At 40.4% G+C, this 19346-nt stretch overlaps 1 protein-coding gene across 3 annotated transcripts in view; it reads left to right on the forward strand.

Moving 5' to 3' along the window:
• The window catches only part of xkr4 (XK related 4), a 76133-nt gene that overhangs the window by 45960 nt on the left and 10827 nt on the right, over positions 1-19346 (forward strand). For all 3 annotated transcript variants that reach the window (XR_014084125.1, XM_008433523.3, XM_008433521.3), the window contains one exon: positions 13123-13477. Coding sequence is in view for 2 of the 3 variants with exons in the window: in XM_008433523.3 (XP_008431745.1) it covers positions 13123-13477 (355 nt within the window). In the remaining variant the exon portion in view is untranslated. The remainder of the gene's footprint in view (positions 1-13122; positions 13478-19346) is intronic.

The following is a 19346-nucleotide window of genomic DNA, read 5'->3' on the forward strand; positions in this document are numbered from 1 at the left end:
CCAATACCCAATGGTCAAATGATATCACTTAGGCCAGTGCTTTTCAAACTTTTTTGAGCCAAGGCACATTATTTTAATTGAAAAAATCTCGAGGCACACCACCAACCAAAAATGTAAACAAAGATACTCTGTATACTCTATATTACATATATAGTCATTCTTATCAAAGTCTCTTGAATAGGAATCAACACAAAAATGCATTTTTAACACATTTTACATTTCTTATTTCAAATTGCACTTAACACGTCCACTTCAAAAATACACAACACTGTGGTCTTAAATTTAAAGAAGATGTAGAAAACTTCACTGTTTTACAAACTAATCCACAAGCATTCTTTTAGCCAGAATACAGAAAATAATTCTTATTCTGAAAGAAGCAATAATATTTGGAAAACATTTCACTTTATATTCACTGTTACAATATGAAGAGTTTCATGTACAAAATGTCAATATCTGTATATTTTACCCAACTAGTGTGAAAACTGTGCATGTTTGGATGAAAACAGATCTGATTTCCTGGCAGAAATTGAAGAAAGACAAAGCTCTTCCTCAACAACTCTCAGTCTCTCTCTGGTTTTAGTTTTTATAGTAGCCAGACTAGAGAAGCTCATTTCGCACAGATATGTTGTGGGAAATGGACTCATGTTCTTTCCAACCCAACTACTGCTGAGCTTCACTGTCTTTTCCATCACTGTCTTGCTAGATACGATGCTCTCACCGCTACCTGTAACATTCATGCATCACTAATTCTCTTGTTGTAATGTAAAATGCTGTGTACCTACTGCCATCTAGTTGTAAGAATATTACATGATTACGCCGCTAGTCACTGCTACAGCAGACACTCAAAGATGGCATTATTTGCAGATAATTCATTTTCAAAAAATCTTTTAAAATCAATTACCGTATTTTTCGGACTATAGAGCGCACCTTACTAGCACCTTCAAAAAAAATTTTGAAAAAAAACAACAACAAAAAAACAAAACTGGAAGCTGCTCTCGATTTTCCATAAGGACCCAGCAGAGGGCGGCGTCCTAATAAATCTGCTGCATATATTAAGGACGCTGCACTCCGTCTCCAAAGCCGAACCATGGTTTCGTTCACACCGAGCTTAAATGCAGCGGCTCTATTTCCCTCCTGTAGTGCCAGATCGACAGCCCTCAACTTAAAAGCTGCATACGAGTTTGAAAACATTTCTTCGTCGTGACTGCTGCTAGCATGTGGTTGAAAATCTTTTGATTTACAATTTTGACTTCTAATGATTCACTTCCTGCTAGAGAGCCCCTGGTGGTTGAAGAAAAATACACAGCAAAGCCACATCGGGCTATAATCGGGCATGGTTCAACGTTTAGAAAAAAAGTAGCAGCTTATAGTCCGGAAAATACGGTACCGTAGGTGAAATTGAATAATTTCCACGGCACACCTGACGATCACTCACGGCACACTAGTGTGCCGCGGAACAGTGGTTGAAAAACACTGACTTAGGCCACGCCCCCTGAGAACAGGAAGTGACATGTTTTACGCTGAACGGTCGCTATCTGACCCCTTTGACCTAATCAACATGAAACTCTGTCCACAGACAGAAAACATGTTGGTGTGTTATGGATTCCAACCCTGTTTGTTTTCAATGGAGTAGATGGGCATGGCGGTGTGGCGAAGTGACCTTTAATGCCGTGTCCATACGTTTGGCTCTAGATTCCACAATTTTGAGCCCAGCTGCACCAAACTTGAAATGAGTGATCCTGGTTGGATCCCTTACGATCCTATGTCGTCATAGTCTCACGTCATATAAGCCTCGCCCCCTCAGAACAGGTAGTGCGTTTTTTTTTTTCCTTGGAAAGCTCCATCTCGGGCTCGCTCAACCTAATCAAGATGATTCTGTGTTGGATGACAGATAACAAGTTGGTCTTTAAAGCGCCAAGAGTTTTCAGTTGAGGATGTGTTCGTGGCAGCGCGGCGAATCAGAGGTCACGCCACCGCCATACGTTTGGCTATAGATTCCACATTTCAGCCCAGTTGCACCAAACTCACAAGGACGCATCCTTATCCATCCCCGAACAGGAATCCATAACAGTCGTTGATGGGTGTGGCCTAATTTCTCTACAGCGCCCCCTAGATTCTTTTAAATGATCAGCCACAAGCCATGCTTTTACCTAGAATTATAAAACTTGGTACATGTGTGTATCTTCTCAGGCCCTACAAATAAGTCTCTTGGAGCCATGGAGCGAAACCAACAGGAAGTCGGCCATTTTGAATTAAAATCTGCCTTTTCCTGTTTTTCATAGATGTCGCATCTGATCAAACTCCTACAGTTTTTGAGATACAGACTTCAAGCTCAGTCAGCAGAGAGTTGAGACATTAAAGGTCAAAAGTTATCACAGGAATTTTTGTATGTCAAAAGCATATAGTCGTGGGTAAGTGCCAAACTTTTACTCTTCGCCATGAAACATCAAGATGCAATAACTTCCCCATAGAAGGTCACAGCTGCATAAGACCTCCTATGTCTTACTACAGATCAACCCTCATCACATTCACATGGTCAATTGATGACATCACCTTAGTCGTGCCCACTTCCGACAGTCACCCATTTTCTCTACTTTATATCTTACTTTTACTGTGTTATTCATATGGAATTAATCCTCTTCCACCTGACATAAAATGACCTGATGATGAACTCTATAAATGCTGGCTGACCTGTGGGGGTGTGGCCAAATGGCAGTCCCTCGCCTTATGCATACGATTGTCTCTAACTCACACATGCACCTTCCGATTGGCACCAAACTGGATACGTATGACCTTTGCTCACCTCTAAACAGCCCAACATCATTGAATTGTAAATCGACCTCCAGTGCGGCCCCTAGGTCATTCCATCAGCTATATCTCCTCGCTACATCGGCCGACCTGCAACAAATTTTCAGTGTGTGGTTCAGGGAACCATGCCGAACTCATCTGTGCTCATGGCCTGGCGGACGCATGCTTACACTGCTTGAGAGCACACACGGTGGCAGGTGGGAGGCGGTGCTGGATCCCCCATGGTGGCTTTAGGCCGAGCAGCGCTTGGCTGCGAGGGCCGCTTAGGGCTCCGTGGATCTTTAATTAGGCCCGAGCAGCTAAGCGCTGCGAAGGCCTATTGTAATTGTGCTGTTTATTATTACGATTCTTGCACCCATTAGAATTGGCTCTTTGGGGGCTTTATCATATTCAAAAACTCACCAAACTTTGCGGCCGCATAGAGCCCGTGCATAATTTACATATTTTAAGGTTCATAAAAAAAAGAATCGCACAAGAAACGTCTCAAGGGCGCCACCTAGCAACTTTCAAAAGACCCTTTCCTATTCACTTACTTTATTGTAGAGACTTGAAATTCGGTACACTTGTAGAGCTCCCTAAGACGCTCGGAAGTCGACAGTATGACAGGAAGTCGGCCATTTTGTACTGAAGTTCCGATTTTGACTGCGTTTTGGCCGTTTACAGACATCGCATTTGATCAAACTCCTAGGGATTTCGATTGATCGGCTTCAAACTCGGTGAGATCATTCATAAGGCATGGCCGATTCAAAGTTATCAAAGGTTTGAGTTTTCGCGACTGCTAAAGGGGAGTTTCCTGGGGTCAAAGTTCATCTATTCGCCATGAAACACGAAACTGTTATAACTCTTACACAAAAGCTCACAGAGGCACCAAACTTTCAGTGATTGATCATCATCGGGTCCCCTACAATAATCAATGGTCAAATTCACTTAGGCCACTCCCCCTGAGCATAGGAAGTGTCATGTTTTACTCTGAACGGTCGCTATCTGACCCCATTGACCTAATCAACATGAAAATGTGTCCACAGACAGAAAACATGTTGGTGTGTTATGGATTCCATCCCCATTTGTTTTCGATGAGTAGGTGGGCGTTGCGGCGTGTCGAATTGACCTGTAACGCCGTCGCCATACGTTTGGCCGTGAATTCCACAGTTTGAAGCCCAGGTGCACCAAACTCACTAGGCTGGATCCTTGTAGGCTCCTCGACAGGAATCCATAACAATATTTTGTGGGCGTGGCCTAATTTCTCTACAGCGCCCCCTAGAATATTTTAATTAATCAACCCCAAGCCATGCTTTAATCTAGAAGTATGAAACTTGGTACACATGTGTATCTTGTCAGGACCTACAAAAAAAGTCTCTTGGAGCCATGGTCAAAACCCAACAGGAAGTCGACCATTTTGGATCAAAGCCGCCATTTACTGTTTTTCAGAGACGTCGCATCTGATCGAACTCCTACATTTTTTGAGATACAGACTTCAAACTCAGTCAGCAGAGAGTTGAGACATTAAAGGTCAACAGTTATCACAGGAATTTTTGTATGTCAAAGTATGTGGGCGTGGCTAAGTCCCAAACTTTGACTATTCGCCATAAAACATCAAAGTGACATAACTTCCACAAATACAAGGTCACAGCTGCATCAGACTTCCTATGTCTCACTACTGACCAACCCTGATCACATTGTCATGGTCAGATGACATCATCTTAGCCCCGCCTTTTTTCGACAGGAAGTTGCCTGTTTTTCTCCTGTATGTCTTACTTTTACTGTTATTCATATGGAATTAATCCTCTGCCACCTGACATAAAATGACCTGATGATGAACTCTATCAATGCTGGCTGACCTGTGGGGGCGTGGCCTATGGCAGTCCCTCGCCATATGCATACAATTGTCTCTAACTCACACATGCACCTTCCGATTGGCACCAAACTGGATACGTATGACCTTTGCTCACCTCTAAACAGCCCAACAGCATTGAATTGTAAATTGACTCCAGTGGATCCCCCGCGGTGGCTATAGGCCGAGCGGCGCTTTGCTGCGAAGGCCACTTTAATTTTACTTACAACTTTAAAAGAAATTACGTTTTATGCCTACAATTGCCTGTTTGTGACTCAAATTGTGATGGTAATACATAATTACCATCACAATTACCAAGAAAATGAAAGATAAGCTAAGAGTGTTTACTGTCAGAGATGAGGCAGTACATGAAATCAGTCATTTTCGCAATGTTAAGAGAACCAGAATGATTTCCTTCCCAATGACACTGTCTGATATAAAAGAGAAAATACTCTCTCTAACCAATGACCAGCTGAATATTGAAACTCTAATTGTACATGTAATTGTCACAGTAGTCGGTGATGAGCGAAAGGTCAAGAGTAAATTATCCAGGGACCCAATAATGCTCCTGCGGGCCATAGCCCTCCCAATCGATGAGATACTGCCATCCACGACCTTGTTGATGGGAGTCCACAATCCGGTGAACAGTGAAAGCCAGATTCCCATCTATGTCATGGGTGTGAGGAGGGGGCTCAAAAGGAGGGCACAGTGAATTTGACCATTGATTATTGTAGGGGACCCGATGATGATCAATCACTGAAAGTTTGGTGCCTCTGTGAGCTTTTGTGTAAGAGTTATAACAGTTTCGTGTTTCATGGCGAATAGATGAACTTTGACCCCAGGAAACTCCCCTTTAGCAGTCGCGAAAACGCAAACCTTTGATAACTTTGAATCGGCCATGCCTTATGAATGATCTCATCGAGTTTGAAGCCGATCAATCGAAATCCCTAGGAGTCTGAACAGGTTTGATTTGATAAACATGGAATGTGGTATGGATGCAAAGGGATGATGGGAGGTGGAGACAGACTACGGTAGGACTGATAACTTTTTCAATTTCGTAGGGACCAGTGAACCTAGGGGAGAGTTTTTTGGACATGGATTTAAGAGGGATGTTGCATGCAGAAAGCCAAGCCTTTTGTCTGGGTGAATACTGTGGGGCAGATGTTCTTCGGTCAGCGTAGCGTCTGTTCTGTTCTGCAGTATGATTGAGGGCAGTGTTGGATCTGTTCCAGCATGTGATGTGGTACTGAAGTCAGAGATTTATTTTTCATCTGAGGGGAAAAGTAGTGGTTGATAGCCTAGGGGAAACTTCAAAGTGAGAAAAACCCAGGGGAGATACTGATTCCAATCTGATGGATTGGTGGAAGTGAGACATCTGAGAGACATCATGATTTTCTGAGGGGAACGAGATGACATGATTTAGAAAAATGATCAATGATGGTAAGAATGGCGGTCATACATTTTGATGTGGGGAGTCTGGTGACAAAGTCGATGGAGATTTGTGACCAAGGGTGCTTCGGAATGGAAAGGGGTTGCAGGAGACCAGAAGGAGGTTGATGAGAAGGAAGATTTGTTTCTTGCACAGATGGGACAGGCTAAGACGTATTCTTTGACATCTTTGTGTACTGATTTTACCCACTAGTTGCTCGAGGCCACCAGAATCTGCAGTTGATGTGAGCAATGGTGCAACTGATATCAAGGTGAGCAGAGAATTCTAAAAGGCTGCCGGAAGGCTGCGTCAGCTTCGAGTGTCCAGATGAATTAAGTTTTGGTGGAAGTAAGGGTTATGAGTGGTAGTGCGGTTTGACTGTAATTACGAATGGACCGTCGGTAGAAGTTGGTGAACCTGAGGAACCTTTAGAGCTGTTTGCAGGTTTCAGGAACTGGCCAATCCAGAACAGCCTTGATCTTCTCCTCGGTCGGTCTTACCTGTCTGCCCTCAAAAATGAATCCCAGGAATGTGACTGATGGTTGATTAAACTCGCATTTTTCCGCTTTGATAAACGACTTATTTTCTGAGAGGCATTGCAAAACAAGGTGGGCATATCTTTTGTGTTCAGCAATGTTTTTGGAGCAGATCAGAATATCATCTAGATAGATGAATACAAAAACGTTCAGAAAATCACTCAAAACGTCATCAACTAGGACTTGGAAAAAAAACTGGGGCATTGGATAATCCAAAAGGTATAACGGGATACTCGAAGTGTCCAATGGGTGTTTTGAATGCCGTCTTCCACTTGCATCTTCTCCGCATCTGTCCCCCTGGCAGATGCGGAGAAGATGATGTGTTCCTGAGGTCGAGTTTAGTGAAGACTGTTGCGTCATTAACTGGTTCCAAAAGCTGAGGAGAGAAGGGGTAGAGGGTATTTGTTTTTAACAGTTATTTGATTCAAACCTCTGTAATCAATGCATGGCCTTAAAGAACCATGCTTTTTCCCAACAAAGAAGAATCCAGCAACAAGGGGAAAATGATGAGGGATGAATTATGCCTGCAGAGAGAGAATCTTTAATATACTGTTCCATGGTTTCGAGTTCTGGACGGGAGATGTTATTTAAATGGCTGGGTCGAAATGGGGCTCCAGGGAGAAGGTCTATTGCACAATCATATGGGCGATGAGGTGGAAGAGAAAGATCTTTAGAATTACTGAATACTGGTGCTAAATCGTGATAGTCTTCTGGGACAAGCAAAAGATCAGGAGGGCCAGCCTCTGATTCAACTGCCAGGGATGGACTAGGTGGAACTGCTGAGCAGAGACAAGTGGAGTGACAGTTAAGTGACCATGCTTCTACATGAATTTCAGACCAATTAATGTGAGGGTTATATTTCTGTAGCCAATCAAAACCTAGAACTATGGAGGAGTTTGCCGTGGGAAATACATAAAAAGTGATTTGTTCTGTGTGATTACCGGAAATAATCAACTGTAAAGGCCGAGTCTTGTGAGTGATCTGGGGCAACGTTTCACCTTTCAAGGGCTGTTGTAAAAGAATATTTTAGTAATCGAGTACTCTATAGAATATTTTTACGATTGTCCAAGGAATTCTCTCTCTTCCTCTTTCTCTCTCTCTGAGTGAATGGAGCTAGAGACGGGCGTATCAGCTTGAGTAGATTTTTGAGTCTTCTTTCTACTTTTTTTCTGCAAGGTGTTTTGAACACTTTTCTCTTTAAAAAGTTACTTGATCTTTAGTTTTGGTTGTTCCAGACTTGTCCGGTAGCTTTTGCTACCGGTTTGGTTTGGCTTTTGGCATCATGCTTGTTGTGGAGGGCGGTGTGGAGTTTGAAAAGTTGACACGTCGGCATGCTGACAAACTCATACCAACAGTGAATTGTTCAGTAGAGGAGGCAGCCTTAGCTGTTGGAGGAGCAGTAAGTTGTGGTGGTGTGAAATCTGCTTCCCATATGAATGGAGCGATTGTGATTTTTTTGATAGTACATCCAAAGTGAATGATTTGGTTGAACGGGGCGTCGTAATTCATGACACATTCACACCGGTTCTCCTGCTGGTTAGTCCAGTTCAAATGCACCCCCGTTTATCAAAAATTATCTCCTTGTTGAGGAGTTGTCACGCTATGGACAGGTAGTTTCACCCATAAAGACGGTTTCTTCAGGTTGTAAACCTGTGCTTCTTAAACATGTCGTGTGTCATAGAAGGCAGGTTTTTATGATCCTTAAGGATACAGCCATGGGCAGATCTAGAAAAATACCTATGAGGTGGCAAGAGGGGGGCAAGGATTTTTCAGGGGTGGCAGCATATGCCCATATATATATCAGTGACGTGCAGTCAGGGGAGGCAGGTGAGGCAATGCCTCACCTGTCATGGAAAAATAATATATAATAATATAATCATTTAGAAAGATATTTTCACCCTGTGGTTTGTACTATAAAGTACCTATTTTTATTTAATTTAACCAAATCTGATGTTGTTTTTCTTCAAAATCGCTGAATTTTCGCATTTTCCCATTCAAATGCTTAGAAGCGAAGCCGGTGAGGCAGCAGCGAGCTGAGCCTCACCTGGGATTACGCAACCTCTCGCTAACTGTGCTGGCTGCTATTCTATTAGAGCATTCTCCTCCTGTCTGTACGTCGCCAATGAAATGGCTAAAAAAACATTTAATGTATGATTTGCCATAATTTAGCTTATGTATTTAATGTACTGTGTTTTTATTGTCACGAACTGTGTGTGTAACGTGTTTGGTGTGCTAAGGAGCGATCAGAATGGCAGAGAACAGATTCGAGGTGAGGCAGGCAGTTCTCTTGCCTCATCGCTGGGGGCGCTCATGATTCCAAATATTGTGACTCCACAACTGCATAGTAAGAGACAGTAACAGCAATCTAGCTATACAGTAGCTGCGCTGATACAGAGAGCGAGAAAGACGTCATTTTGAGTTGTACTTTAACAGTTTCTCCCTTTGCTGTTAAGCACAGCACGAAATTAATAATATCTACATGTCTAAGTTTGATTGAGATCACGGATTTATTCTGCGGCGGCGGTACGGCTAAGCATCACATGTTAAAGAATAGTCTTTTTGCCCTCCAGCATTGTATGCATGCGTGAAATTTCCTTATGTTAACAATAACAAGCAGGGGTCTAGATTTGTAAATCCGATTATAATTAAGTCGGTGCCTCACCAGCTATGAACCTCACCGCACATCACTGATATCAGGAAATCCTACCAATGGCTGGAAAAAGCTGGACTCAAGGACAGCACAGAGGCTCTCATCCTGGCTGCACAGGAACAGGCCCTAAACACCAGGGCCTGGTGTTTCTTTGCATGATTGCAGTATTTTTCTGACCACTGATATTCCTGACTCAATGGAGAGCAATGGCGTGTGTGTGGCACACAATAATTCATGTAATGTCCAGTCCAGTAATATATATATCCATCCATATATACATCAGTGCTGCTGCCTCGGGGTCAGTTTCTCTCGCACTTCCCGCTACTTAGAAGTAGGTGTCAGGTTACATTGTGTTGCATTCAATGTTGTCGGAAAAAAGAGATTTATGCGCTTAATGTCCGATTTGCCATAACTATTTATTGAACTCATTGTCACTAGCTGGGATGGCAACAAGGGTGGCAAGGCTTTCAGTTGGGGTGGCAACTGCCACCCCAGGCCCCACCCCAGTAGAGCCGCCCCTGGATACAGCTAATGAGCTTAATCTGTCCTTTAATTTCAAAGTAGATGGGCTTAACCAGGGGTGAAAGTAAAGGGGTACGGCAGGGTACTACGTACCCCTAAAAGATTTAGAGGGGGTACGCAGTACCTGCAAGAGAGAGGAGCGGCTGTCTGCTGTAAAAAATCTGTGGGTTTACTGTGCAGCCGCGACTGCGCCCACTAATCAGCCGTGACTGATTCGTTTTTCAAGAACAATCTAAAACACGACTTAATCAGTTAATAAATAACTTGTTTCCCATTTCATATGGTCTCTGGACTGTTCGTGCTTTGCTAGAGCAGGGCTGCAACACGTCGATCGCAGAAGGTTTTGAGTCGATCTCGGCATTAGGTGACAAACTAAACGCCGCCAGGACGCTGAGAGAGGCACTTCCTCCTCTGTCTCCTTATCAAAACGTTAATAAAGAACAACAAAAAAAATCAACAAAACGTGTTCAAATTAATGATTCAACAACAATAATCTCAGTGATTATTGTTTCAACAAGGTGTTGCGCAATTCTGTGGGTTTCGGTTCCATTACCAAAATAACTAGCAGAGCAGGAGTTTAAAATGAACTAATCAACCACCGCTGTGTTCATGGAGCTTATTAATAATCGCAAAAATAAATATCAAGCCTGAAAACCTAATATTGTAACGGACTAAATGTTAAGTTTTTAACGTAATCTCTGGTCGGGAGGTTGCCATGGCAACGAGTGTGCTTAAATGACAGAGACGGAGAGTAAAAAGGTGCGAGTGGTTTAGAGTTGATCACCTGTTTGGTTAGTTTTACCTTTGTCTTGGCGCATCACAGCCGCTGTAGTTTCTGAACATTCAATAAACTACAAACTTCGACTAATAACCTCGTTCATCTGTGAGTATACGTCATTCAAAACAAACATCAAACACGGTAAATTAAGTATATTAAGTAAATTAAGTATTTAACAAAAAAATGGCTTCTACCGCAATAATTATGTGAAATTAAATTAATTGTCTAATTTTAAAAAAGTTTTATTGCTCTCTGGCATCTTGCTTTGAACTTAGTCTGAGCTCTATCAAACTTTTTTTGTGCCTCTTAATTAATGGAAATATTGATGTTAATGAGACTTTCTCCAAAATAACCTTTTTCAACCTTTAAAGCTCCACTGTTGAAAATGAGGCTCTAACATTCACAAATGACATAGAAATAAAATCCAGTACAACATCTGGTTGAGGTGATTCCTCTGGAACCTGTTGGAGGAAAAATATCCCAACTTCAGAAGATGTGCTTTTAACTTAACAGAGCTCTGTGGTTCCTCCTATCAGTATGAGAGTCAGGATGAGGAGGCGCCATGTCAGGAAGACGAAGTGGAAGCTGCAGGACCTTCAGAACAAATAGGTCATGATGGTAGGCCTACTGTTTATCCCTCTGTCTGGACACAGGATCAATAGAACCAGTTTAAAAGATAAAATGAATGGTTATATGCCAGACATGGAAAACTGAGATGACTCCATGCCATGATGTTCAGGATTTAGGTCTCATGGCATCTCAAGGTGTCAACATTACAGCCAGTGGGGTTAGAGAAATACAGCTTTATTTTGTAGTAATTCAAGAGCTACCTAGCTTATATATATTTATTTTTTTGTTTTTTTGTCATAGCACCCCCAAGAATTTAAAACTACTTTCACCCCTGGGTTTAACTATATGGTTTTTGCCTCTTCCGAGAATATGAAATGTTTTGGTTGTGGTGCATATGGTCATATAATTTGATCGTGCCCAGAAAAGCTCAAGAATGCTGGTGATTGTGGCGGTTCTGGTGAAGCGGGCTGCGGTGCCGCCGAAGTGGGCCGTGTGACCGCTGTTGGTCGGTGCGGGTCTTGATGTTGCTGGAACCGGGGTTCCTGATTATCCTTGTGCTGTAACTGCAGAGGAACAACCTGAGGTGTGATCCTTTATAAATTATGATCATTCTAATGAAGTTGATATTACCGATAGAGAGATGAAACATAATCAATCTGTCAGTAGTTTTGATGCAGATTCAGGGTAAAAAAGAACTGATAAAGTTTTTTGTGAAAGCTTTTGTGAGGATGACAGCATGCTTGATGAGGAATTGTTGAACAGTTTCTGGGACAGTTCCCAGAAACTGTTCAGCAACTTTGTTGCTGAACCTGCTAACAGCAGCACTAAAGCTCTCAGAGCTAAGAGAGCGAACAAAGAGACGCTCTTTGTTCGCTCTCTTAGCGAACAAAATCCTGTCTTTGAGCCAGGATTAGCAGAGTCTGTATCCTCCTGCTGAAATTATGAAGTTTTTTACAAAAAAGTCCAAAGAAGTCCAAAGAAAGAGAATAACTCGGTCCAAACAGAAATCTCAAAACACAGAAAGCGGTCAGGGCAGGACCTGCTGCAAACAGTCTGGGGGCCGACCATGGCACAGGAGGCGGACACCTGAGTGAAGTTGGCCCCCCCACCTTCTTCAAATCAGACAAAATTGGTGTCAACGTTTGTGCTACGTTTGTGCAGCAAAAATTTTCGTTTGTGCTGCTATCATTTTAAAGATATAAAGAAATGTTTCTAGAGGTCATCCAAGGTCAACCAGCCCCCCACCTTCTTCAAATCAGACAAAATGGGTATCAATCAACTCAGCTACGTTTGTGCTGGTTTGTGCAGCAAAAAATTTTGTTTGTGCTGCTTTGGCTTTGAAGATATTAATGAAAGTGTAAAGGTCAAAACGTCAACCAGCCCCCCCACTTTTATGAAATCAAACAAAATTAGTGTCAAATGTTAGTGCTACGTTTGTGCTGGTTTGTACAGCAAAAATTTTCGTTTGTGCCGATATCATTCTAAAGATATAAAGAAAGTTGGATTTCATAAAAGTTGAGGGGCTGGTTGACGGACTGGTTGACAGGAACCATGTCTACCTAGATCATTAATAAATAAATGGTACATTCTTACTCTCATTATTATGGCATTTAGCCATAATAAATGTAATTTTGGTCATTCTAAATGACCTAATAGGAGAGAAGTTTGGTCTGCTTTAAGGTGTCTTTTGTTTGGTATATGTAAACTTCTGGTTTCAATAGGGAGTTTAAAATGAAAACATTAATGTCCAAGTTGTTTTAATGCATTTTAATACTTTTTTAAACTTTTCAAATTACACTGCAGTCCTCAAACGCTTTCTTGAAAATTTGAACAACTTGACTGAGACCCATGAAACATTGTTCTGCTTTCTTCCTGTTTCTACTGCGTTAGGAGATTTTTTACGTTAGTACATTCAGAAGTATGTGTGAATGCTTTGTGTTTAGTTAAATCATTGGTCTTTAAACTTTAACCTCCTGTGTTTCTTTCTGTCTGTTACAGGGATGACAGCAGCAGCCTCACTTGTCTCTCTTGCATGGGCTTTAGCCTCCTACCAAAAGGCTTTACGAGAGTCCCGGGACGACAAAAAGCCCATTGGCTACCTTGCAGTCATCATCCAGTTTTGCTGGCACTTCTTCACTATTGCAGCCAGGGTCGTCACATTTGCCCTCTTTGCCTCTGTTTTTCAACTCTATTTTGGCATCTTCATTGTCCTGCACTGGTGCATCATGACTTTTTGGATTGTCCACTGTGAGACAGACTTCTGCATCAGCAAATGGGAGGAGATTGTGTTTGATATGGTGGTGGGCATAATATATATCTTTTCCTGGTTCAACGTCAAAGAGGGATGTACAAGGTGAAAACACTTATGAGCACACTCTTATCTTAACCTTGTGAAGACATATTTTTTAGATAGAAGGTATTTGTAAACAGAAAAGGTTTGCTTTAATTTAGGTTCTGCAGAGTACTTGTTTTAAGGCCCAAAACATTTAACCTAATTTAAGAATGGGGTCATAACATTTCTTTAGAACAATAAGAGTACATAATTATAAAAGGATTCATTTGTCAACAAAAACAGACAGTTTTTTTTAAGATTTAGTTTTTTAGTACTGAAGAGTGTTGTTAGTGAAGTCAAACTAACAAATCACAATGCAAAGCAGAAATAAAACAAAAATAGTATTTCGGAAAAAAAAGTTTAAATATTTTTGCTTAATTCAAAATTGATCATTTTTGGATAACTGATTCTCTATTTACTGCTGTGAAGGACCTATATTAATATTTTGGAATATTAATATGGTGGATTTAGAGCATTTTAAACTTCCCAAAATGGCAGCTTGCGCAGAAAAAGAAGCTGATCTTTCACTGTAGTTTTTTTTAGCACTAGTGGCCTTTGTTTTGTGCATTAATACATTGGTTAGCAGACTTTATCAAATGCAGAGCAACAACAATGTTGTTGCTCTGCAATGCAGAGCATTAACCTGCTCTGCATTGTGCGCCTGAAATGATAATACTGCTATTACACAGCTTCAGTTTCACATAATATCACTACCAACATGCTCTATTTAGCAAAGTCTAATAATAATAATAATTTTTAAAAAAGAGTGTTATTAAACTAAAATATTTTAAAGTATAAAGACAGGGTTATAAGGCCAGGTATAAATTAAATAACCTGCTGAAATAAAACAACTGAAACGAAATTTCATCTGTTTACACTATACTGACGCAGTGTGTTCAACCCCGTTACAGTCTGGTCAACTTTTACCCTGGGTTCAACCCCGTTACTTGATACGTTATTTTTATTTTTTTTATAATAACGGCTAATATTTATTGGACTGTATGCAAAGTTTAAAGAATGAGTCAAAAATATAAAAAAGCCTGATTTAATGTTTATTTTAAAGTAAATTTTCATGATTTATGAAAAGTGCTTTTACATCAAGTTTCCATATTCTACTTATCAGTCTAATTATTGTGATTCAGAATAAAATAAAATATACTTACAATTAGTTATTTTAATCAAGGGACAGTTCAAAGGAACTGGAATAATTAGTTTAATTATGTTATACTCATAGAGGAATGAAATTGTAAATATACTTACAATTAGTTATTTTAATCAAGGGACAGTTCAAAGGAACTGGAATAATTAGTTTAATTGTGTTATACTCATAGAGAAATGAAATTGTCCTGTTACCGGGTTGAATTTAGAGCAACCTAAATAAAGAAATTCGTAATAATAATGCATAAAGTGGGGAAACATTTTCTTGGAGGTTCAAAGAGTCCTTCAACACAGGCAGTGTTTGAAAACAAATTTTTTTTGTAGGATATTTTTAAGTAACCTGAGACCCCAAAATGTGCCGAATTCAGAGAATCACCCAGCTAGAAAGAAAACATTTAAACTGAGTAAACACACATTGCGTGATTAAAATGACTGTTCAGAGTTCTAAAATACTGTTCATACCTTTAGCTCTGTTGCCTGTTTGTATCCAAGCAGTTTGAGACTAAAATCCTGCAGAACACAGCACAATGAAAAAGACCAAACAATATCAAAACTGTTTTTCCTAAGCTAGCGTTTCTCAACAGGGGTGGTAAACAAGTCTTCTGTTTATCTGTGCGACTCATAAATCCGTCATTCCTTGTGATAATGCACATGCGCACACCGATGCTACGTCACATACAGCTTACTCAACAGATGTCTTACAAATACGTCCTACCTGTGGAAGTTTCGTTTCATTTGTTTTATTTCATCGAAGAGTATGGTAAGCTTTATTTAATTCATTTTATACCTGGCTTTTCTTAAGCTGCTGTATTACTTCATGTTTTTAGTTTACATGACAGGCAGTTTGTAAATATATTTATAAATGGCTTTAATTAGCTAACTGCAGTGTTGTTACAAGTCATTGTTTGGCAGTTAATCAGGACAAAATACGTTGTTTTGTCGGGTATTTTGTCCCTATACTTTGAAATATTTTTACTTTAATTACACTCTTTTTTTTATTAAACCTTGCTAAATAGATGTTGGTAGCAATACTATGTGGGACTGAAGCTTTGTAATAGTTGTGTATTATTATTGTATATTAAGCATATCCTAAAATTTCAGGTGCACAGTGACTTGCGCAGTTCGGTGGACACATTGTGGCTGCTCTGTATTTTATAAAGTCTGTTATACAACATATTAATACCCAAAAATCAGTTGCAGTGATCTGTTTGTAGATGTCTATTTAATTTAATTTAAATAAAAACCGGTTTCTGATACTGTTTTATTCTTACAAACACCTCTGTATTTAAAATATTTTTAAAAAGGCAGGATATTCTAGTAAAATGATTAGTACATACAGCTACAGCTTTTCATTTTAAACGGGTAGCACATTCAGATGAAGGAAGTGATATTTATTAATATACATTAATATTACACCACTGTTACAGCTTCAATCTCACATAATATTGATACCAACATCTATTAAGCAAGGTTTAGTAAAAAAAAAACAAGAGTGTAATTAAACTAAAATACACTGCTCAAAAGAATAACTGCTCAAATAACACATCCTAAATCTGAATGAACAAAATATGCTCATTGAATACTTTGTTCTGTACAAAGTTGAATGTGCTGACAACAAAATCACACAAAAATCATCAATGGAAATCAAATTTATTAACCAATGGAGGCCTGGATTTGGAGCTACACACAAAATTAAAGTGAAAAAACATACTACAGGCTGATCCAACTTTAATGTAATGTCCTTAAAACAAGTCAAAATGTGGCTCAGTATTGTGTGTGGCCTCCACGTGCCTATATGACCTCCCTACAACGCCTGGGCATGCTCCTGATGAGGTGGCGGATGGTCTCCTGAGGGATCTCCTCCCAGACCTGGACTAAAGCATCCGCCAACTCCCGTGACGTTGGTGGATGGAGCGAGACATGATGTCCCAGATGTGCTCAATCGGATTCAGGTCTGGGGAACGGGCGGGCCACTCCATAGCTTCAATGCCTTCATCTTGCAGGAACTGCTCACACACTCCAGCCACATGAGGTCTAGCATTGTCCTGCATTAGGAGGAACCCAGGGCCAACCGCACCAGCATATGGTCTCACAAGGAGTCTGAGGATCTCATCTCGGTACCTAATGGCAGTCAGGCTACCTCTGGTGAGCACATGGTGGGCTGTGCGGCCCTCCAAAGAAATGCCACCCCACACCATTACTGACCCACTGCCAAACCGGTCATGCTGAAGGATGTTGCAGGCAGCAGACCGCTCTCCACGGCGTCTCCAGACTCCGTCACGTCTGTCACATGTGCTCAGTGTGAACCTGCTTTCATCTGTGAAGAGCACAAGGCGCCAGTGGCGAATTTGTCAATCCTGGTGTTCTCTGGAAAATGCCAAGCGTCCTGCACGGTGTTGGGCTGTGAGCACAACCCCCATCTGTGGACGTCGGGCCCTCATACCATCCTCATGGAGTCGGTTTCTAACCGTTTGTGCAGACACATGCACATTTGTGGCCTGCTGGAGGTCATTTTGCAGGGCTCTGGCAGTGCTCCTCCTGTTCCTTCTTGCACAAAGGCGGAGGTAGCGGTCCTGTTGTTGCCCTCCTATGGCCTCCTCCACGTCTCCTGGTGTACTGGCCTGTCTCCAGCCTCTGGACACTACGCTGACAGACACAGCAAACCTTCTTGCCACAGCTCGCATTGATGTGCCATCCTGGATGAGCTGCACTACCTGAGCCACTTGTGTGGGTTGTAGAGTCCGTCTCATGCTACCACGAGTGTGAAAGCACCACCAACATTCAAAACTGACCAAAACATCAGCCAGACAGCATAGGTACTGAGAAGTGGTCTGTGGTCCCCACCTGCAGAACCACTCCTTTATTGAGTGTGTCTTGCTAATTGCCTATAATTTCCATCTGTTGTCTATTCCATTTGCACAACAGCAGGGGAAATTGATTGTCAATCAGAGTTGCTTCCTAAGTGGACAGTTTGATTTCACAGAAGTTTGATTAACTTGGAGTTATCTTGTGTTGTTTAAGTGTTCCCTTTATTTTTTTGAGCAGTGTACTTTAAAGTATAGGGACAAAACAACCCACAGAACAACGCATTTTGTCCTAATTAACCGCCAAACAATGACTTGTTTACAGTAGTAAGGACATTGCAGTGGGCTAACTAAAGCCATTTATAAATATATTTACAAGCTGCCTGTCATGTAAACTAAAAACATGAAGTAATACAGTAGCTTAATGAAAGCCAAGTATAAAATAAATTAAGTAAAACTTACCGTCGATGAAACAAAACTTCCACAGGTTGAATGTATTTTATAGGAAATCTGCTGAGTAAGCAGTATGTGACATAGCATCGATGTGCGCATGTGCATTTCCACGAGGTAGGACGAATTCATGGGTAGCACAGATAAACAGAACGCCTGGATGTAGAATGGAGCAATGAACAAAATGTGAATCAGGATCAGAGAATCTGGCACTGAACAGTGAAAAATCAAAAGCTTATAGTGGCAGATCAAGTGAAACACATGATGGTTAGGCGGAGCAACAGGTGAATGGCATGATGAGTGAAGATTACTAGTGGTAAGCATAAATAAAAATGATAAAATAAAACTAGCAACAGGAAAGAAACTAAAGAGGACTTAACAATAAACCAAGAGAGGATAAAACCAATCAAATGAAACTAAATACAAATGAATGAAGAACAAAATGCAAGAATTAACTAAGAAACTAAACTAAATGCAGAATAAACTGGTAGGGCAAGACCATTCGAGCAATAATTAATACAGATGACTGTATGGCAAGAACAGACACTATTTCCAGATAAAGACGACATAATATTCTTGAAGTGCCATGGATTTGTTGAGATCATATATAGTACTTAAAGGAAATATATCTTACAGATGATGGCAGTAAGAAACTTATCACTTACTTGTTTTTAATTTTATTTTATATATTTATTTCTTCAATATTATTTTTCATGTCACTGTTAATGTCATGATGCTGTTAAGTGACTCCATGACACTTTCAATTTGACTCTTTAGGACTTGATTAACAACCAGCTTTGTTCTGTGTAATTTTTGCGCAGTTAAACTATTAATCTATAAATTAATAGACAGGTCTATTGAAAAATATCATCCATGTTTCTGTCTCATATTTGTATGGCATTAAAAGAATCTGGAAATTTAGTTTTTTTCCATTGAAAGCACTGGTTTGCACAGTAAATGCCATGTGGGTGAAATTTTATGGATTTTATGTCCCATTCTCCTGAAGGCAGCACAGAGCTGCATCACCAGAAACTGACAGAAACAGAGTTATTAATATAGTTGCAGTTCTACCTATGTTTCAATGTTGCCAAGAACAGATTTTTGCAAATAGTTTAAAGTGGTATTGTTCTACATCTTTTAAAATTTAGTAACTTGCATATTGGAATATTGCACAGAACAGGAATATTTTTTTCTACTCTGATTGGCTGCTGTTAGGCCTACCGATTTTAAGTTGAATGTCCATTGCAGTTTTCTTAAGACACCTGTCTTAAGACAGCCATGAGAATAGAAATTATTTAATTTCTATTCTCATGGCTTTTTTGTTCTCTGGGAAATTATTTTTGTTGATAATACAGAAACAACCATAAAAATGAAAACATCAACAATAATGACAGTAATATTAAAAATAAAATATTCAGTTCAAAGTAGCCTACAAATTATTTGATGGGGGCGGTGAGGGTCCTGGATAGTGAATAGGG

Source organism: Poecilia reticulata, chromosome 17 (assembly GCF_904066995.2).
Source record: "Poecilia reticulata chromosome 17, P_reticulata-male-v2, whole genome shotgun sequence".
NCBI classification, from domain to species: Eukaryota; Metazoa; Chordata; class Actinopteri; order Cyprinodontiformes; family Poeciliidae; genus Poecilia; species Poecilia reticulata.